This window comes from Eschscholzia californica, unplaced genomic scaffold (genome assembly GCF_041429995.1).
Source record: "Eschscholzia californica isolate CP2 unplaced genomic scaffold, dmEscCali1.0.p SCAF_6, whole genome shotgun sequence".
NCBI classification, from domain to species: Eukaryota; Viridiplantae; Streptophyta; class Magnoliopsida; order Ranunculales; family Papaveraceae; genus Eschscholzia; species Eschscholzia californica.
The window spans coordinates 27,876,982-27,899,190 of NW_028238483.1; the positions used below are offsets into that span (position 1 = coordinate 27,876,982).

The 22,209-nt window shown below is 36.4% G+C and overlaps 2 protein-coding genes across 4 annotated transcripts; both read left to right on the top strand.

Moving 5' to 3' along the window:
* The first annotated feature begins 3,792 nt into the window (after positions 1-3,792).
* LOC147533130 (pyridoxine/pyridoxamine 5'-phosphate oxidase 1, chloroplastic-like) lies at positions 3,793-10,051 on the top strand. 3 transcript variants are annotated; one of them, XR_015227852.1, is made up of 13 exons: positions 3,793-5,188; positions 5,278-5,328; positions 6,397-6,564; positions 6,671-6,776; positions 7,480-7,646; positions 7,739-7,981; positions 8,114-8,202; positions 8,435-8,485; positions 8,629-8,719; positions 8,812-9,054; positions 9,135-9,205; positions 9,586-9,684; positions 9,779-10,051. XR_015227852.1 is itself a non-coding variant. In XM_086648891.1 (13 exons), the coding sequence occupies exons 1-13, from the start codon at positions 5,057-5,059 to the stop codon at positions 9,843-9,845; spliced, it is 1,440 nt and encodes a 479-aa protein (XP_086505017.1). In that variant the 5' UTR covers positions 4,941-5,056; the 3' UTR covers positions 9,846-10,051. The 3 variants fall into 3 exon arrangements, 2 of the variants coding, with proteins under 2 accessions (XP_086505017.1, XP_086505015.1); XM_086648891.1 differs by having other exon boundaries at positions 4,941-5,188; positions 8,950-9,054; XM_086648889.1 differs by having other exon boundaries at positions 4,951-5,188; positions 7,579-7,646; positions 8,950-9,054.
* A 10,551-nt stretch (positions 10,052-20,602) lies between these two features.
* LOC147533131 (zinc-finger homeodomain protein 2-like) lies at positions 20,603-22,148 on the top strand. Its single transcript, XM_086647537.1, has one exon. The coding sequence runs from the start codon at positions 20,977-20,979 to the stop codon at positions 21,787-21,789; it is 813 nt and encodes a 270-aa protein (XP_086503663.1). The 5' UTR covers positions 20,603-20,976; the 3' UTR covers positions 21,790-22,148.
* Positions 22,149-22,209: the final 61 nt, after the last annotated feature.

A 22,209-nucleotide genomic window follows, 5' to 3' on the forward strand; every position in this document is an offset into this window, starting at 1 on the left:
AAAGCTATTTGGAATCATAACATTATAATAGCTTAATCAACAACAACAAAAAACTAGAAAAACTTAGGGAGCTCAAGACTAGAAAAACTTGAATAATTTTTTTCAACTAAATCGAAATGTTTATGCGGAGTTTTGACTAAATTCTTGTTCATAACTACCTTGAAAATCATTACAAGTAATTAGAAGGTCACAATAACTAGCAATTAATAGTCGATCCCAGGTTCCAGGTTCGTTCCATGGAAGTGCAAATTCAGGAATATTGAACTAGTGTATAAATAAAGTAGTTTATGTAGGCTATAGGCTATTTAATTCGTCAGGTTATAGGTCCAGTAGTATTTCGGCAGTTATCATGCTTATCACATTGTCTCGATGTATCAATGCCTTGTAACGACTAACGTAGACCGTAGTCGATTTCTCAAAAAAAAAAATAGTCGATAGATCATCATTAGATAGTATAATATATCTATAACTATTAACAAGCACCTACCATATTACACGAGTTTTCCTTCAAATTAGTACTATATCATGTGAACATTAACACCCATAATATAAAATTTCAATTGCTAAGCCTAATTAAGCAAGTAACTAGATCATTATGGAATTTATGTATGAATGGACACATGCATGGGTAGGAAATAGAAATCCACCGTCAGCAGGGAGATGATGGAAAATGAAGCTCGTGAGAAGGAGGAAGGAATGGAATTCCCGTGAGGGTTGAAACCAAATAAATATTTAACTGTTTTACAATCCACCACTTACAATTACCTTGTTTTAACGTTTCATCTCACATGCTTTCCGCCCTGAAAGAGTTTCACCACTAATTACACTTATCATGGAACCCATACATGTGTATCCTGCCTGGGTCATGGGTGGGTGACTAGGGTCAGTTGTCGATCATCTGGGTCGAAGCTAAATCAATCAATGACTATTTGGTTAAATTGTTTGCCGAAACTGAATCGATCAAGGAGGCAAACTGATTTGGTTCGGCATATTTCGATTTTTTCAATTTAGTTCGAATTAGGTAGGTTGATTGATGAAAAGTATGTCCCTGAGATTCAAAAGATAACAAAACTTCATATAAACATTAGGAGATAAGATTAATTTTTGGTTTGACGATTGGACGAAGACAGAGGTCTTTAGAAAGAAATACCCATCACTTTGGACTTTGGAGAGCCTCCAAAAGAAGCAAGTTTTTGTATATGGGAGGTAACTTTTCCGATGATTCATAGAATTTTACTTTATCAGACCTATAAAAGGATTAAAGATTCTAGTGTGATGGAGACCGTCAACATGGGTCTTTAGAAAGAAATAACCATCTCTTTGGATTATTTTTTTCAATTTAGTTCGAATTAGGTAGGCTGATCGATGAAAAATATGACTCGTGAGATTCAAAAGATAACAAAACTTCATATTAACAGAGGAGAAAAGTGTTGAAAGTGGGCTTTTAAATTAAATTTGGTTTGGACCTAATATGAAATGTGAGCTTGATCAACAGTTTTATCAAACTAAAAGTGGTAAAGAAGGAAAAAGGCTTCTTGAATTAATTAAAAGAGAGGTAGTACAGTTCGTCATGTCTACTACTTGAGTAAGCTTAGAGAGAGAGAAAGAACTAGTACTTTCTTTAGAGAAGATCTTTTTGTGAAGAAATTTGAAGTAATGAATTGGTATGTATCTATAGTTATTATCTAATATTTTTTAATGTCTTTTTTTTTGTTAATTAATGAAAAGAACAACAACAATGTTATGTTTATGTTGAATGAAGATTTGTGATTGAAGGATGGTTAATTTGAGTATATGATGTTAGATCCTTTATGTTATAGTTGTTATCTTTTCTTAAATCTCCAACAAAAAGATTAATTTTTGGTTTGACGATTGGATGAAGACATGGGTCTTTAGAACGAAATGCTCATCTCTTTAGAGAACCTCCAAAAGAAGCAAGCATTTGTCTCCGATAACGTGGGAGGTAATTTTTCTGATAATTCATAGCATTTTACTTTATCAGACATATAAAAGAATTATAGAATCTAGTGTGCTAATAGTTCCATATGGGACAAGGGGCTTCTAGCAACCAAGAATATAATGTCTAGGTCCTCTCCACTCATTGTCAATTGGTTTTGAGTCGGATGACCACAAACTTGACATCTAAATGTATCAAACCTACTTGAAGCTACCATAGAGGCCTCTAACTTACTATACTCGAGCAGAGATGGAAGAACCTGGACTCTTCGCCCCGATGGTACACTGTTGGGTCCCTCTACCAAGCATTAGAACAAATGGAAAGTTACCTTATAATCATCACCTCCATGTTCTACTGGAATAAGGTCATTCCTTCAGAAGTCTCTTTATTTCTTTGAGCTTTGGAGCATTATTCAATTCCGACAACTGATAGTATGATCAACAAAGGGCTGATTATTCCAAATGAATGCTTTCAATGTAATGTAGATGGAGAATCACAAGCCCTTTGCCCCTTTACTAAGTAAGTGTAGAGTTCTTTAGCACATTCTATATTCATTTTGAAAACTACACAATCAATTGCTCAATTTGTTAGAGAATGAAATCACAAGAAAAACAAAGATACGAACGGCTTCATCAACCTATGCAGCCTTCTAACTATAGTTTGGAACATTTGGAGTGAAATAAAAAGTAGACTACTTGAAGCATGAACAGATAAAGAAGAAACAACATAAACAAAGTTGTTAAGATTAAAGGGACGGCCTTACATTGGGTAATTAAAGAACCATGGGTCAAGAACACAAACTTCAGTGACTTTATTTGTAATTGGGATGCCTTATCTAGGCTTTAAGCCTTTCCATGTAGAATTAAGCTTGTAATCTTGTTGAGAGTTTTTTATAACATTCTCGGCTATCATAATTATGTTTGCTTTAATGAACTATTTTACTTATTGTGAAAAAAAGGTAGGTTTATCGATCCAATCGGACATAGTCAACTAAATACAACATAAAAATCAAATAAACGAAGTAAGATCTTTCTTCTTAGTTTTGGTAGTTCGTATCATCATTAATTTGACTGAACTATCATGAAGCGTTATGAACTATGATCACCCATCGTGACAAAACTCGATTTTGTTCTTTAACTTCAAATAGAATATTGTTTTTCTTCTTCAAAAAAACTTCTCTTAAGAAATATTTTGTTTCTCATTTATAGTACGTTATGAATAGAAAATAATACGGTATGAACAAATATGATTCAATATAGTTGCTTATAATTGAAGGAGATGTCCTTCGATCAAAGATGCAATGCGAACGATTTGTCGGATAGGACAATTGATGAAGAAGATCATCAAGTCCGGGCGATTTAGGGATCGTAGTGTTTAGCTAGAAAACAACTAAAATCGTCGAATCACAGGGCAATTCGCGGCTAACTTCGTCCGGATCCTACATCGAGTTACACCAAAGAGTGTCAATTTGATCGGAATATATGACTAGAGGGATGAGACATATAAAGATGTATTGAACCCATAAATATGCCCAAAAGGTCAAAGGAAAGCCTAAGGCAAAGATAGTAAAAGGGGCCGGAACAAAAGGATTTTGGGTCGGGCACTTAAAGCCCATTAGTGGGATGGTCAAGACATTGTCGGCCACACTAATAGGACTGGCCAAAGCCGTCCCATTAGGGCATAGGGTTGCCGACCAGAGTAAGGAGCAATGATAGAAACCAATTTCTATTTTTGATAAAACCTTTATTCTGCTTCTATTTTGGTCTTAGGAAACCTAATTATGGGACTCTAACATTGAAATTCTATATAAGACCATCTTTAGTTTAGAATAAGGTGTGGAGAATTCTTAAGGAGATTTCTATCTCTACAACATCAAGTAGAGAAAGAAAGAATTAATTATCCCCATCTATCTATCTAATCTAAAGAAGACGGTGTTCTTCGTCTAACCGCCACTAAGTTCTAGCTAAACTTGAGGTGGGAGATCAAGTTGGTTACTCGGTGTCTCAAGTAGAGGCGCTACAATTGGAGCTCTTGGTCTTCTTATTCAACCGTATTAGTTCGTGGGATATTTAGCGATAAGGTAACAATTTCTATCTACTTAGTTCATATTATGCTTATGCATGAAATCCTGGGATATTAGTGTTAAACATTAGATTTCGGAGTTTCTGCTTAGAACACTAGGAGATACCATAACCCAACAATAATACATTATGATTGTATCAAAACAAAAAATTGTGCAAGGATGAGTTAAAAAGTCCGAGGTACATAAATGATCATTGTAATTGTTACTTTGTGAGGTCTCAGACTATCCCAGCCCGAGACCTTGCTTTAGCTCTCGGACTGGTCCGCTCGCGACCCTCTGATTTTTCAAATTTTCTCGAGAACGAGTAGATAAAAACAACTCCAATATCTCTGCGCTCCAAAAAATCATTTTCTTTTTTCCTTCACCTCATGCTTTCCACGGCTGCATCAATTCTTAAGAATGAAGGGATGAAGAGACGATTAGACAAAGATGATAAACCACTCATCAATAATGAAAAGATGAAGAAAATAACTATCCTCAAAGAAGAAGAAGTCGAAAAGAAGAATGATTAGGAATCTCGATCAAGATCTATTTGGACCAAGAAATCAGGAAAGAAAAAGAAGAAATTAGGGTAAATCTTTATGGGGACATGAATAGCAATTTTGGAAGGCGCCTTTGCGAGACTCTTCAACTTATTCATACTCAAATTGGAGGGGAATAAAACAAAGAAAATGAAACGGTGAGAATAGTCTCAAATGGAAGAAGGACTACCTAGCAACTAAGAATATAATGTATACGTCATCTCTACTCATTGCCAAATGGTTTTGAGGTGGATGGTCGCAAACTTAACAGAAACCTTTCTAATATGGCCGCCGTCCCCAAACATTTTCCAACGTAAATGTGTTAATCTACACTCTTTATTGATCAATCTTACTACAAGTCAACAAAATTCAGCTTCTCACTCAACTTGTTTTTTCTCCAACATTTCTGCTCGACTCCACACTAGTACCTTCCCCGAGCCAATTTCTCTTTCTCTCTCCAACTTCCCAAATACAACAGAGCTAGCTGCTACACAAATGGGTGAGAGGGTGGTGGCTTCAACTCCACAAAATGAAGACAAGGTGGTCTCTTATCTCTCAAAGAGGGAGGCAGCTGAAATTGATGAAATTCTTATGGGTTCTCTTGGGTTTAGCGTCGAACAGTTGATGGTCAGTAAAAAGTTCAATCTTTTATCATTCTATACTATTCAATTTCTTCTACTTTTGCTCCTGATTTTGTTGGGTTTTTGATATGTTAGTTGTGTTTTGAAGGAATTGGCTGGTTTAAGCGTGGCAGCAGCGATTCTGAGGTATAATATAGCCTCTTCCTTCTGTTTTTTTTGCTTTAGACATTAAAATGTTTCTTTGAAGATCAGACCTTCATGCTCTTTAGTATTGGACTTTTGAAAATCTGGGTTAATCAGAATTGATTGATTTATTTGCAAAAATCTGGGTTTAATCAGTTGGTTTCTCTCTAATAATCATTCATTCAGTTGAGAATATTTTCCTCTGAATTTATTATTATGAGAGCTAATTGGTAGTTTCTTCTACAGTATTTTATCACGATTAAGTAGAGAATGAATTACTAGTGAAGAGAAAATAGTTAATTAGGTGCTTTGTTAGATTAAGATCTGCATAAAGCTGAATGTGTTAATTAGGTTTGTGACCATCCAACTTGAAACCAATTGGCTATGAGCCGGGAGGATCTAGACTTTATAATCTTGGTTACTAGAAAACCATTTTCCCATGTGGGAATGTTCTTACATGTCTCTTCACCTGTGGCGTCCTTTTGAGCCTAACTTGTCTTTTTTCGGTGGGTGACGTGGAACATGTGGTCGTTGGGCCTATCATGTGTGGGTCTAGTTCTTGTACCATGTTATGTTAATTTTGTGGCCATCCAACTAAAAATCATTTGGCTATGAGTGGAGAGGAGGTGTTACAATCCCTGTTATTAGAATACCGTTTTGCGATGTGGGACTAATCTAACAAATTGCACGGAAAGGCCAATAAGATTTTTCATTAGTTAGTGCTTCTTAATTAGAGTCCTGGGTTTGCTCTTTTCCTCCATTTACCAACATCTCTTAGGTTTTGTTGGAGTAATTCTCAATGAAGTTCATTTATTGGAAGCCTTTTAGATTACGTTCCAACCTTCTTCTGGATGAATGTATAGCATGAATATAATTTTTTTTTTGTCTTATGATTCTCTTTAATGCTGTTCTAAAACAATAGATGGATATAATGGTGATATTGACGTCTGAAGTCTGAACTCTGAATACACGATGATTGTCCTCAGGGTGTATATTAAATTATATGGTTAACTGTCATAGCATATTGAAGCTCCTTCGTCCAAGTTCTGTAACACTTGATTACTGTTACAGGTATACAAGGCTAGTGAATATAGCCGAGTTCTCACAATATGCGGTCCAGGAAACAATGGTGGTGATGGTCTTGTAGCTGCTCGTCATCTATATCACTTCGGTTATAAACCATTTGTTTGTTATCCAAAGCGTAATCCTAAGATTCTTTATAATGGTTTGGTTACTCAGGTATTACGAAGAGGCTGTATTTTCTGTTTCTTACCCGAACCATATGCTTATATATTTACCTGCAAGATGATGAGGTAATAGATGTTGACGTGTTATAATTTTGCAGCTAGAATTACTATCAATCCCTTTCCTTTCAGTCGAAGACCTCCCTCTGGACTTATCTAATGACTTTGATATTGTAGTAGATGCAATGTTTGGGTTTTCATTTCACGGTAAAAAATCATTTTTCCTGGATATTACCTTCTCCTTTACAGATTATGTATTGTTTTGTCGAGCTATATTTTAGTGCAGATATTAGTAGAAAACTAGAAATAACCATCTTCTTTCTTGTCATTGGTCTATATCTTCAGTTTAGGCGTACATTCAGCTTTAGACCTGAACCACTAGTAGATAGTAGAAAGCAGTCCTGTGGCATGACCAAAATCTGCCCGAGCTGTATGTGACAAGGTCACTTTTAATTGGGAGGCCCTCCTTACTGGTGGGTGAAGGGGCACCGGTTTGGTTGGAAGAGTAGTCCCTTTCAAATCAGCAAACTGAAACCGTGTATAGGATATTCGAAATTTGGAACAGCTTAGGCAATTATTCATTTTATTTGTGTCTGTTAATGATTTAAGTCACGTTCTGATCACGTACTTATTTCTCCATATATTTGGTTCTTCTTCTTCTTCCTGAAAGTAATCAGTTTATTGAAATATGACATGCTTCCTCATTACCTTCTTAAGAGCAAAATAGTCAACGCATATTGTTTCCGGTCATTTTGTGAGTTTCCTCGTCCACTTCCTGCATTATGAAATAGTTGCGAACAACTATGGTTGAAACCTTGGACTAGTTTCGACTAAGACCTCCTTCATTGCACTGGATGTACTTTTTGAACCTTTAGTTTTATAGGGACTCCATGAAAGGATAACTTTCCAGGTACACCAAGACCACCCTTTGATGATCTCATTCAGAGGTTGGTTCATCTAAATCGCCATGATCAAACCGATCAGAGATCACCAGTCATTGTATCTGTAGATATCCCCTCAGGTTGGCATGTAGAAGAAGGAGACACGGGCGGTGAAGGAATTAAACCTGATATGCTGGTTTGTCCCTAAGTGAACCCTTTGCTTGTTTTTCCTATCATTCAGCATTTTAATCTATTAGAAATGATGGTCATTGATTCAAGTTGCTTTAGGTTTCATTAACTACTCCAAATCTGTGCGCAAAGAAATTTTCTGGTCGTCATCACTTCCTGGGAGGTAGATTTGTTCCGACATCTATTATCGAGAAGTATAAGATCCATATTCCACCTTATCCTGGCAGTTCTATGTGTGTCCGGATTGGGAAGCCTCCATTAATTGATATTTCAGCTCTAAGAGAGTACTATATTTCTCCGGAGTTTCTCGAGGATCATCTAGAAGCTGACCCAATAGATCAGGTAAAGGATATAGTAATAGTTTACTATGGTTTACAGTTGATCGAATATTTTATATATTTCGTTGCTTAATGATACTTGACAAAGTCAAAATAGTAAAAGGGGGGAGTTTTCATTTCTTGTATTCTGTGGCAGTTTCTGAAATGGCTTGGTGATGCAAAGGCCGCAGGATTGCATGAACCAAAAGCTATGGCGTTGTCGACCTCCGCCAATAATGGACAACCGTATATCTTTAACTTCTTGAATGTTAATTTGGTTTGATATCACAAAACTCTGATTGTTAAGGTCGAATAACAGAGAATGCGATCATTGTGTCTGACCTTGATAATAGGACAAGACATACCTAATGATAATTTGGTGTTATACTTAGTGTTCATTTTGGGTTTGCATCTATAAGTTTACGACTTTACCATACTTATACATCGCTGATATATGTGATTTTGTTTACTTATGCAGTTCATCACGAATGGTCTCGCTAAAAGGAGTTGATAAAGACGGGTTTGTTTGGTTAGTACTGTTTTCAATTTTTATCACATAAATTTCTTGATTCGGTTGGTGAAGATTTTCCTTTGTTTGTATTGATTTTGAATGAAAAGAAATATGTGTGAGTAGTTTCATTTTAATTTCTCATGGTACCTCCTTCGGTTTAGGCATACGCATTATGAAAGTAGGAAAGCACGTGAAATATCAGAAAATCCTCGTGCATCACTTCTTTTCTATTGGGGTTCTCTTCATCGACAGGTTATCCATTGCACTTGTGTTATACGATATTCCCGTATAGGGTGTTATCTTTATCGCTAATTGCCCTTTAATAATGTATTTGACTGCCTCAGCAACCTGTGATGCTAATATCATCACTTTACGGCGCTTCCTTGTGTCAAGTCAGACGGTTTTCACAATCTGGAATGAACCACGAGTCCTTTACTTTCTGAAACCGTATTGACTTTCAGACATGATAACCTGATTGGCAGGTAAGAGTGGAAGGAACTGTACAGAAGGTTTCCGAGGTGGAATCAACGAAATTTTTCTATAGCCGTCCTCGTGGAGGCCAAATTGGAGCAATAATTAGCAAGCAGGTCATTGTTGGTTTCTGTTTTCATAGTCATTGATTGACCTTGAATGAAAATTTTCAAATAGTTCGTTTTCCTTGTTTCAGAGTACTATATTATCTGGAAGGGAAGTACTTCACCAGGAATGCAAAGACTTGGAAGATAAATTTTCTGATGGGTCGGTCTAATAAATTTTCTCATATTCCAAGTAACAAAACTGCAATTACACATCCTATAGACTTGCAAATTCCTCAATCTGTTAGCAAGCACAAACTTTGGCGGTTGCTTCACTATTTGTTTAGTATAAAGAATTAATCGTCTAGTCGAGTACTCAAGTTAACACCGACTACTCAAATCATTAGTTTCTTGTATATTACAAATTTACTAGCAAAACCCATTGTACTGCTCCAACCATAAAATTTGTTGTGAAGAAAAAATATGTACCGGTCATTATGAATAGAGAGCCAAATTTGGCGAGCAAAGCCATCCCCTGTGTTGGTTTTTTTCATGTTTGTGCATATTATATGAAACTGAAAACCATATTTTGTGAATGTGCAGAAGCATTTTGATTCCCAGACCCCAACATTGGGGCGGATATAGACTTAAACCAGTGGCGATTGAGTTTTGGCAAGGACAACAATCTCGACTACATGATCGGTAGGCTTAAAATCATATACTAGCCTACCTGAAGTTCGTTTGAATTTAACCGAAATGTATTACTTCTTCCTTATGTATATTTCCCATTTGACAGGTTGCAGTATTCTCTAGAAGAGATAGACGGAAAACAGGTATGGAGAATCGTTCGTTTGGCATCATAAACAGTTCTATCTGTGATTCTATCTAGTTTTCCACTTCTTACTATTATATTTGTGAAGGCATTAAGGATGCTGGTTTGGAGAACAAACTAGGTTTTTAATAAGATATGTGAATGATTTTGGGGAATCTTAGGGTTAAAGTAAGGTGACAAGTATGTATGAAGTTTTAACTCTAAAAATATATTAAAGTGTTGCAAGATTTAACTCTCTATAGTCTGAATATCAAATACTTTTTGAGATCGATAGATAGATAAATAGATACACTGAAAAGATCAAGTTTTAATTTTTTGTAAATAGTTATAGTCTAATCAATCGGCTGGAGCGACCATATAACAGATGGAAGGCGAATGAGACGCAGAATGTCTGCATTATATAGTGCAGAAGGATTACGATAGCCTTGTGTGTTTGATAAGGACATGCCAGAGGGAGAAAAGTATACATGTACTTCTCATGGGCCACCTTTCTTTAATAATGTAATGGATGTGATATACCCGACAACAAGAGCTGCGAATGGCCCTAGTCTGACTAGGGGTAGGCCCATTTCATAGCAGTCCGGCCTAGCTTAGCCACAGATTGGCTTAAGCGGGGCTGAGTAAATCAGTCCGCGGCCTACCAATGTCCCGTCCCCACTAGTCCGCTCGTAAATGAGGCCTTACCGAGCCAATCCATGTAAATCTTGCCTGACTCAGAATAGTTTGCCCCCCAATAATCATAGACACCTTGTAGCCCGTTGAGACGAAGTGGTCCAACGAGTTCACCAGGAAGGTGCGCGTGGTGGCTAATCATAGACACCTTGTAGCCCGTTGAGACGAAATGGTCCAACGAGTTCACCAGGAAGGTGCGCGTGGTGGCGTTGGCTGCGGACTCGAGTCCCGCCCCTACACGGATCGGACCTCTGGCCTATTGACACCTCTAACATAGTAGGTTTAGGGGGGCGAATCTGCGGAAGCGTGTGATAGTTTCATAACAGTAAAAAGGTTAACCCTCTGTCTGCTGGTTTCTCTCTCTCTCTCTCTCTCTCTCTCTCTCTCTCTCTCTCTAGTTCTCTCTTTTTTAACTCTAAACTTGAGGAGGAGGAGGTAGAGAAGGGGAGCGGGACAGTAGAAGTGACGTAGGGGGGTGGTGTCAGAAAGGGGGTCTAATCAGACTGACTTTGGGTCTGCTAAAATCTCTGCCTGCTTGGTGCCTTTTGTGGACTCTTTTGTCTCTGCCCTTCTGTTCTTCTTTAGAGGGTCACATGCTCCCTCCCCCTAACTTATGGTGAAGGTTTTAATTTCTTTTTTTTCTTTATTGATTAACAGAAAAAAAAATTAAAATTAAAACCCCTCATTTTTAATAGTTATTTTCTATTTGACTCCCTAATTTGTGAACACTCTTCGTTGAGCCTCCTAATTTTTATAAATTCAGAATTGCCCCTTTTTCTTTGAACAGTCACTCAAATTTAGATTTATATATATATATATATATATATCTCTAGTTACCTTTACATAAAAATATAATTCTCCCTATCCCTTCTCTCTTTCTCGTCGTCTCACAATCGTTCGCGGTTGATCGATCGTCATTCTCGCTATAAGGACAACATAGGACAAAGAGGTCCCATTGTCCTTTGCTTGTACTCAACGAAGTTTGGAGAAAATCCCCATTTGTTTGAAGAAGAAAGAAAAGTAAGTTGCTTTTTGTTCTGGTGAAAGTTGTCGATGGTTGGTCCTTCGTTGACAACCACTTCTCGGACGAAGACGAAGAAAGAAGAAGATTTTTCTAAAGGGAGGATAACAAGGAAAATAAAAAAGAACATGTTTAAAGTTTATTCAAAAAAATGAATTTATTAGGTTAGATGAAATCTAATTAAGGACGTGAAAGTACACTTCATTTGTTTTTTTAGTCGTTTCAACATTCTAATTTTAAGGACTTAAAAGTATTATCTATTCGTTTTATAGCCCTTTGTGCTTTTGCCTTTTTTCACTACTTTCGACCACTACAACTCTCGTTCTCCTTCGTCAATCGCTCAAACAAAAGGGGACACTCTTGTTTCAGTCACGGACTTCACACCTTGACCAAGATTTCGACTGAATCCTCGAGAATCCCCTTCATCCCAAATGAGTAGTTGTAGACAGTAGAGAAATCCCTTTGTTTTCAGCAGAGAAGAGAGATATATATAGGGAGAAACATGTCATTGTTGGTGGTGATGAAGATGCAGGTGGGAATTAAAAAAAAGTGTTTCAGAGTGAAGATGAAGGACTCTTTCAACAACAAAAAAAGATGAAGGACCCTATATATTTCTCTCTCAATAAAATTGGAGAAACTACGTGACATCCCTTTGAAAAAAAAATTAGTGGCAATTACTTCTATAACAAAAACTGTGTTATTTATGAAGCAATTTTTCCCTTTGGGGAGTTTAGCATTACCCCCTCCCCTCTTATGTCTAATTGGGATACCCTCTCTATTAATTGAATACTAGTGATACTACTTTTTTATTTGCACTTAAAAATACAAAAAAGATCCTATCTTTATTGATTTCTCTGTATTTCTTTCTCCCATCTCTCGTATTCTTTTTTCGATACGCTACCATCGCCGATGTTGTGCTAATGAATCTTCGTTTTCTCTTTTTCCTCTCATATCCATCTTTTCTCTATTTTACCTACGACATTCGTCTAACCTTTCAAAGAATGTTGATTCAAAAGATGAATTGAACAAAAAAAATAATCAAACAATTACAATAAATAAAATATTAATTGAACTTTTTTTGTTGCAACATATTAATTGAACTTACAAAGATGACTTCATAAAGTGATCAAAGTTGGAGTGTTATGTAGGCAAGAGTAAGAGCAAGTCCAATCCCAGCCTGTCTTAGGCCGAAAAAACCACTTTTTCACCTAAAATTATTGGCCTCAGCTCAGCCTCTAAAATTCAGCTCCAACCCCAGCCTCTCTTGAGGCCGAAAATTTGTTCATGTGGGAGACGCGTGTGTGGACTTTTAGTCGGTGTGCGAAAAACGTGTGTGATTTTATGCATATATAAAACACGTGTTTGAACTATTTTCGAAATAATATTTTTTTTTCCAAAGTTGAAAAAATATTCGGGGACCGACATTTGGTGGGATGTATTTTAATTATTAATATTTAAGTTTTTCTAGAATTTTTAAAAAGAATTAAAACTAATTAAAATTACAAATTTATTATTTACATTAAAAAAAGATAAAAAAAAAAAAAAGAAGTAGATCCTAGCCGTTGGATTTTATCCAACGGCTAGGGGATGGCTCCAAGTGACCGTTGGGGCCCCAACGGTCACTTGGGGCCTCCATTCAGTCGCCCCTAATGTTAGGGGCGACTGAATGGCCGACCCCAGCCTCCGCTCCAAGCGGCTGGGCTTGGAGCGGGGGGCTGAGGCCAATAATTTGAATTATTGGCCTCAGCCCGGCTGGGGTTGGACTTGCTCTAATATAAGAGGAAGAGAAAGAAAATCTAATAAAAAGAGAGCTATTTCGTCCTTTCAGGTGCAAAAAGGAAGACTTCACTAATTTTCGATTAAAAATGAGGTATCCCACATTACATATATGCATTTCCTATCTCATAGGATTTCTGTAGCTGTAGTTATTTATGTCTATAACTTCCTTCATATCTTCAACAAAAAAATAAACAAGTACCGAGACGTCTGACCTCTTCCATTTTCTGTCACTTAAAATTGAGTCTGTTACACTAAAAAAAAACTATCTTTTTTAATAATAACGGCAAGATATTATAAAATTGGTTCTGGCCCTTCTAATTAATATTTTTTTGATGATATTTCTAATTGGTTCCATAAATTTATCGCTTATATTATCTTTTTTCAATTTTATGTTTCTTACATCTTTTCTCTTCTTTACTAACTCTCCCACCATTTAGATTTCTTTCAATATTTAAAACATCAACACTATAATTAGTAGCTTGATTAATTATTTAGGAATTAGCAGGAAATTTAGAGAGAAAACCCTTTTAAGCACCAAAAGAGGAGGAGTACTTCTTTTTTCTTTTCTTTTTTTTGTTGAAATGGAGGAGTACTTAGTTAACTTGTTATCTAGTAGACTCTCCAATAGTCTTTGTCTACTTTTTTTTTTTTTTTTTGTTGAACTTAGTCTTTGTCTACTTATATAATAACAAACTCATTCTTTCAACTAAAAAAAAAAAAAAAAAACAAACTCATGCCCATAATCTGGTGACTAATAAATATGTGGGGTCAGGTTTGACATCAATACATACGTATGATAACAACCCATTATTTATTAACTCTAAACAAAATCACGCTTACTTACTCGTGACCCGTCGTTTCCTTGTTTTGCGTGTTTGGGGATGATCACAACCATGTTTATACTTTCTAATTTTAGTAATATAAAAGATGACAGATGTAACTATCTAATGACAAAAATACCCCTCTTTCTTACCAATATCCATCTCATCAATAATTTTCACGGGTTTTTGGACATTTTTGACATTTCGTACCATCACTCAACACAAATATGACTCATTATCTTTTTTTCTTTCGGATTATTTTTCAAATAGATCCCAACTTTGTGACCAGTTTCCTGTCTAACCCCTTACTTTGTCAAAAATAGCAGATAGTCTTTTTTTTTTTCAGATTCCGTTATAACACCGTTAACCAGTCATTATTTCTCTCTCCTCCATCTCATAACTTCTCTCTGCCACCTCACTTTTTCGCCACCTCATCGTCTTCAACGGCAAAGGTCGTCGGTCGGCCGGCCGACGACCTTCAAACATAAAAAAAAAAAATTCCTTTCTCTCTCTAAAAAAACCTCACCTCTCTCTAGATTTGGTCCACCAGATCTAGGGTCTACAAACATACCATTGAAGGTATGTTCGCAAACCATTGAAGGTATGTTCGCAGACCATTGAAGGTCTGTTCGCAGGCCATGAAGATCTGCGAACAGACCTTCAATGGTCTGTTCGCAGACCCTAGATCTGGTGAACAAGATCTGGTTCACCAGATCTAGAGAGAGGTTTTAATTTTTTAGATAGAGAAAGTGATTTTTTTTTTCTTTTTTTATGTTTAAAGGTTGCCGGCCGGCGACCTTCGCCGGTGAAGACAATGAGGTGGCGAGAAAGTGAGCTGACATAGAGAGGTTACGAGATGAAGGAGAGAGAAATAATGACTGGTTAACGGTGTTAAAACGGAATCTGAAAAAGAAGGTCATCTGGGTATTTTTGACAAAGTATGGGGCTAGGCAGGAAACCGATCACAAAGTTGGGGACTATTTGGGACACAACCCTTTTCTTTTTCTTTTTGAGAAGATATATTGCATTACGACACAAGAGTACCATTACAATACGAATTAAACAGAAAATGAGGTACATATTTCTAGAATTTTGACTTATTTTTTCCTTCTAGCTCATTTTGCCAGCTTGTCCGCTTGAGTGTTTTGATTGTGATTTACGTAGTTGAATTTGACCCTATTTAAATTACTTTTGATCTCCTTAACTTTTCGTATTTGAGCCATCGATTGCCAATGAATGTCTTGAGTTTTTTAGATGTTGTATCATATTGATATTGTCACTTTCGATGATGATGTCTTTGTGATTGTGATCTTTCGCCCATGAGATGCCCTGAAAAATTGCAATGGTCTCACTTTCTCCACTATTTTTGCTCTAGTCGTATGAACTTTCGCTTCTATGAATTTAGATAGTGAGTCATGGATTATCATACCGGTTCCAACTCTGGTATTAATTTCTATAAAAGAAGCATTCACATTAATTTTAATATAAGGAAACATAGGGAGTTGCCATTTTGTTACTGTTGTGGTTGATGTTTTATTTTGGATATTACACGTTTTTGGAAAAGCCATTATGAGTTTAATAACTGTATTCGTAAAGTTTATAGTGTGCTGGAAACAGTGATCACATCTAGACTTCCATATGTGCCACATTATAGTAACAAAGTGAATATCATTTGAGGTGTTGCTGGTTTGAGATGAGTCTTGCCAGGATAGAATCCATTCTGAAACGGTTTGGATGTTGGTGGATATAATATTAAAGTGAAACCACACACTTTAAGCAAAAGTACAATGAAGTAATGCATGATCTATTGTTTCAATCTCAATACAATTCAGACAAGTATATAGATCTCCTATAAATTTACCGATACATTTACGAACCGGAAGGGCTCCTGGGTAGCATTTCCGAAGGAAAATATGGATACAAGGGATAGTGAGGATTGACCAAATGAAATTCCAATTGATGGAGGTGACAGGATGAGGACTCTGGTTAAGACTCAAATGTTGATACATAGATTTAATAGAGAAATTCTCGGTTTGAGTGAGAATCCATTTCATTTGATTTGGGCCCTCGTTTTGAATGGGAATAGCCTTGATCGAATTGCAGGTAGCATTGTCGAAATTCGCATTCAGGGTCTCCTAACACTGTTGATTATTATTTATTAATTGGGAGACCTTTACGAAATTCGAGTTCATATTGTTAGTTATTGGGCCTTGAGTTCCTGGGATCCAATTATCTTTCCATATTTCAATTTGCTTCCCCGTGTGAACTTTCCAAGTAATCGCGTGCTCAATAAGCTCATAATGTTTTCTGATAACTTTTCAGTTCCAAGAATGATGAGTTTTAGCAGGACCAGGGGTATTAGACTGAGATAATACTTGGCTTTGAGGAATTTAACCCAGATTGCTTCTGGTTCTGTTTTGAGTCTCCAAGCTAATTTACTATGAAGTGCGATTTTGTCTAGGTGAAAGTGATGGATGCCAAGGCCACCAGACTTCTTAGGGAGATAGGTGTCTGACCAGACTTTGGTGAGATACCTTTGGACTTTCTCCACCATAGGACTTTTGAAAAGTCGTTATGCGTTTGCTTATGCCTTTGAGAATGGCAAAACAATGTAAGTATCTGGTATCGGGGAACGACCGCAGCTACAAAAGAAATGACTACTCTACGACCTGCTTGGGAGAGGAAGGAATGGTGTCATTTGGATAGTTTAGATTTAATTTGTTCCAAGAGGTCATTGAACACTTTGGTTTTATGTGCCCCTATGAAGAGTTGCGCACCTAGATATTTCTTTGAAGTGGACGCATATTTAACTTTGAGAGCTTTCACAATGACCCGCTTAAATTTCGGGTGGGTGTTCTTAGGTAAGAAAATATTGGATTTAGCATAGTTGATATCTAAAGAGTTCTTACCGAAGATAATGCAGTCGTCGGCAAACAATAAGTGCGATATAGACAGATCAGGGCTATTGGTAAGGAAGCCTATAAACTTTTCATTAGTCGATTCAGATAGGAGCAGTCTGCTAAGTCCTTCCATTGCCATAGTGAAGAGGAACGACTCACTACCTCCGTCCTAAAAAATTAGATTTGGGTTGTCACCTCAATGAGATACTCCCGTTACTAGATTTGGGTTATTACCCAAATGACCCTCTAGTTATTAGATTTAGATTATTTTTCAAATGACCCTCCCATAGTTTTTTTTTCGTTGCAAGACCCTCCCGTAGTTAGATTTGAGTATTTCTCAAATGGCCCCCATAATTTAAGGCTCTCCGTGTCTCCTAATTTGCCAGAAATACCCTTTTAAAAAATGCTTATCTATTGACTATTTGTAGCCTGTTAACTTTGCAGACAATTACAAGAATACTCTTATTTCATTAATTTCTTTTTCCATCTTATTTTTCTTTCTACTTCACAAATCACAATCATCTACTTCACTTTCTTCATCATTTTATTTCTGCCCTCGATCCTTCGTCAAGTGGTGAATCAACTAGTAGCCGACCCGGGGGGGGGGGGTCCCACTAATCTATCATTTCCACTTCAGTGATGTTTCCTCTACGAATATAAAACATAGAAACCTCCAAAATTTAGGACACCTGATTTTTGAGCCACCTGTTACTTCGATTATTGAGAATCAAAAAACTTGTCCTTTTCTCTGGATACTTTAATTCGAAACCGAACACAAACATGAAATCATGCGACATGGGTTTTCTTATCTGTTCTTGCGAGGTAAAATTACTCCACTTTATACAATTCTTATTTCTTAATTTGAAATGATGATTGCTGATTAAATGCTTAAGCTCGGATTAGTGTGTTTGCGACTCTGAACTAACTTGAATAAGATCAAAAGATGTTTTAGAATTTTTAGCCAAGTGTTTGAGATTTTGTACTATTTGACGATTGAGATAAATGAGGGGAGAGAAATTAGAAGAAATTTTTTTTAAAAGAAAAATTGAGTCGTTCATTTCGGTCTAACTTCGTTACTGTACCCCGGTTTAGTGGAGGTCCGTGGAAAAAAGGAAAGGACGAAGAAAATTGATGGTTGTGATTTGAAACAAGAAAGTAAATAAATCAAATACGAGAATTCTTGGAAATGCACAAAAAGTTATCCGTCAACAAATGATCAGTTGATGAAAACTTTAAAAAGGGGGGCATCTGGGTATTTTGTATAAACTAGAGGCTTCTGTAGAAAACTGGTCATAGATTAGGAGTCATTTGGGAAATAACCCACTAGACTTTTGAATATTTTGTTGTTTTATTTCCATTTAAAAAAAATTAAACAATGACGGAGGGAGATAAACATTGTTAAGACTTCGAAACACAGAGAGAAAATAACATACTTCTCACTTTTTTGTTATTTTGTTATAGTGTAACCAAATATTAAAGCTAACGATCTGATACCACGAACGTTTTACAAAATTGAGGGAAAACTCGTTTATTTCACTAGTCATTCAGGAGATACCGTATTTACTAATATAGAGATAGAGAAAGTGAGAAAGAGAATAACGAACTTCGTGACACCGCCAATCCACAAGGTAGTATCATCGGGAGCTTTGATCTTCTCGATTCTTCAACAATAACTCAAATTCATGACTTAATAAATTTGTCCCTATGGTCTATTCAAACTATTTTTGGTCTATTTTAATTAGATTGAGGAATGAAAGTTCTGAAATGGCTATTGCATCTCTAACTAAATTAAGTCGGACTCTTGCAACAACAACAAAAAAAAAAATTAAGTCCGACTCAAGTGAATCGCATTAATTAAGATAGTAAAATACTTAATAATTCGAACCTAAAATCTGACTCTTGAGTCAAATTGTAGAATGTCTCACTCGATTGAATAATTTTATTTTGGTTCATTTCATTTAGCAAGCCGAATTTAGGCAAAGAGAAAAAGAAAAACACCAACCACCATCACTATGAACCCTTGGGCAGTGGTGGTGGAATGTGGTGGTGCAAGGGGGTTGATGGTGGTAGACCAAGGGTGTTATTTGGAGTCACAATTAGGAGGGTGTCGGAGAAAAGGGCAACCGGAGAGGCAGAAGTGGTTAATACCGACAGTTTTATATCTGGTGCCCAAATATTGAAGCACCTCTCAATTGTCTTTCAACTCAACTCCCTATGTGTCCTTTTTTAGTTCCTTCCTTTCATTGGTTAGACAGACATGTGATGAAGCATTTTTCATACAGTAAGGAGAAAAGACTAGGGGACCCAACTTCTCTTTAGAGAACTAGAAAGTAGAAAGTGGATGATTTCCCAAAGTGTTGAAACTTCATTTTTTTCTTCCCACATTCATTATACTGATATCTCACTACATTACTCGACAAATTATTCGCTATAATAATATTCACCATCTTGTGTTTTCTTTTGATTCCATTTTATTTGTACAGTCGTACGGTTCATGATTTAGCGGCCTTTGCCCTCTATGATTGTTGATTAAGATTTTGGAATTCCGATAAGGGAAGGGACTAAAGGTCTCCGGCGAAAATGTTGTAGGCCCCCGGATTACACAGGGGATTTTTCAACAATGTGTGTGATCCGGGGGCTTAAAACATTTTCGCTAGGGACCTTTAGCCGCCCCCTTCCCATAATATCCTCTTTTGTATTTCTCATATGAATTAATGATAAATTGAATGGGATAAATCAAAAGATAAACAACACCAGAAGATATGTATGCATCACTTGTAAGCTAAACACCTATTTGCAACGTCTAAAGAACATGCGCAGTGGATTAGGACATTCATAGACTCTCTGAACCAAATGACTAAAAATGTTTTTCAACACAAATTGAGAATTAATCCCTCAAAATATTGATTTTCTTTTTTGCAACAACAGAAGAAGTTGTTGATTCATAATATCGTTGAAATTGGACCAGTAAAAAGGTAACATATGAACGACGATATTATCAAATTAAAATTGTTACATGTCTAAAAAAGTGATTTGAAGTCTGAGGTGGTCAATCATATTTTTGTTCTCATCAATAGGATTTTTTTCTCTTGATTGATTAAATAAGATTTCGGTGTACACTTCAAATTTTAGCCCATTTTATCGGGTAAACTAGCACATTTAGGGTCCATTTGTTATTTGAGAAAAAATAAGGTGGGAAAAAAAATTTGAAAGTGAATGAAGGGTAAGAATCTGATTTTACTACTTTTTCTTGTGGTAAAACTTTTGAAATATTTTTCCTACTTTCTTGTACCACCCAAAAATAAATTTTCACACTTTTTATTTTATTTTATTTAATCTAACAACAGAAATTCCACTTTCTCGCGAAAACGATTTTCCTAATTCTATTTTCCCACATAAGACCCATTAATTCCTTTTTTTTTTTTAAATGTGTCAACTTTTTTTCTTCATTTATGTCATTTCATGTGGATGGAATGTAATTAATTAATGAAATCCATCATTTCTTTTATTTATTTATATCATTTTCACTCAAGACGTGGAGGAAACCAATCAGACATGTATATAATCAGAATGTAAACAGTAAAATTACAGGAATCTCTGCTCTTACTCTGTTCTGTTTTTATGTTAACTTTGACTGAAGAAAAAATAAAAATAAAGTTAAAAAGAGAAATTAATTCAAATTCTACTACTTCAATAAAGAGGAGTTGGTAAACACTAAACACAAGCAAGAGAGAATTGTAGAGAGAGAGAGAAAATGTTGGTTTTGGACTTCACAGTGGAGGGTAAGTAAGAGAGAGAAGGAAGATAAACTTTCTGCAGGCTAGGGCAGAAAATTGATGGTCATAACACTCTCCATCTCTTATCTTCTTTTATCCCATTTTTGAAAACTAAACCTTCATCATCATCATCTTCTTCTTAATTACACTATATTTTAGAGAGAGAAAAACTAAATAGATAGGTAGAGAGAGGATGGAGTTTGATGATGATCATGAGGAAGATCAAAAAGATGAAATGAGTGGTGGGATGCCAGTTTCAGCTAGTTATGAATCTGTTCTTGGAAACTCATCAAAACAAAAAATGGGGATTACCGGAGTTGGTGGAGAGATGCCGGCGGCAGCTCCGGTGGTTAGAAAAGGTGGTTCTAGCTGGAGGTATAGAGAATGCTTAAAGAATCACGCTGTGGGTATCGGCGGACTTGCAGTTGATGGTTGTGGAGAGTTCATGCCAGCAGGAGAAGAAGGTACTCTTGATGCCCTAAAATGTGCAGCTTGCAATTGTCACCGGAACTTCCATCGTAAAGAGTCAATTGAACTAGCAGATTCTTCCACTTTCCACCCTCTTCACCACCATCACCAGCACCACCCTCCCCACCACCACCACCACCACCACCAACACCACCAACAATTCACTCAGTATTTTCGCTCCCCGACCGGTTACTTACAAGTGGCTCCACATCATCGACCACTAGCTTTACCTTCATCCTCAGGTGGTGGAGGACACTCTAGAGATGAACAAGATGATGATATTTCTAACCCTAGTGGTGGTACTGGTGGTGGTTCAGGTGGTGGTGGTGGTGGGAGTTCGTCGAAGAAAAGATTTAGAACTAAGTTTACCCAAGAACAGAAAGATAAGATGATTGTTTTTGCTGAAAGATTAGGTTGGAGGATTCAAAAACATGATGAAGAAATAGTTCAACAATTCTGTAATGAAACTGGTGTTAGAAGACAAGTACTTAAGGTCTGGATGCATAACAACAAACATACCCTAGGTAAGAAACCCTAACTTATGATGAAACAAACCATATAATGAATGAATGAATTGCTTCTTTTTTACTAGCTAGGGTTTTGCTGAGTCAATTAGCAGCAGAAACATCATGATCATCAAACAAATCTACTAGCTTGGTTGATCCATCTACTTCTGGATACCCTTTAACAATAGAATCTAGGTTAAGGTGGAGCATGTACTTGTTGATTATTAAAGAAAGGTGAATTAAGTTAGTATTAATTTGAAGTTAGGGTTTTATGTTTCATGGTCTTGTAATTTTATAAGTTAAGAAGCATTGGTGGTGGCCTTGGTAAGTAATGTAATTGGATGTATGGATTAATTAAGTGCATGGGATAAGATTATTTGTTTCTGGTTAATTTAATGTTTGGATGCAATTTCCTTCTTGGGTTCAAAACTAATTACTAGTTAATTAAGCTG

Bases quoted from the DNA above. Each gene is read 5' to 3' on its own strand.
- LOC147533130 (XM_086648891.1), top strand. From the start codon at position 5,057: ATGGGTGAGAGGGTGGTGGCTTCAACTCCACAAAATGAAGACAAGGTG. The intron at 5,189-5,277 runs GTCAGTAAAAAG...TTGATATGTTAG, and splicing joins TTAGCGTCGAACAGTTGATG to TTGTGTTTTGAAGGAATTGG. The intron at 7,647-7,738 runs GTTTGTCCCTAA...AAGTTGCTTTAG, and splicing joins GAATTAAACCTGATATGCTG to GTTTCATTAACTACTCCAAA.
- LOC147533131 (XM_086647537.1), top strand. From the start codon at position 20,977: ATGGAGTTTGATGATGATCATGAGGAAGATCAAAAAGATGAAATGAGT.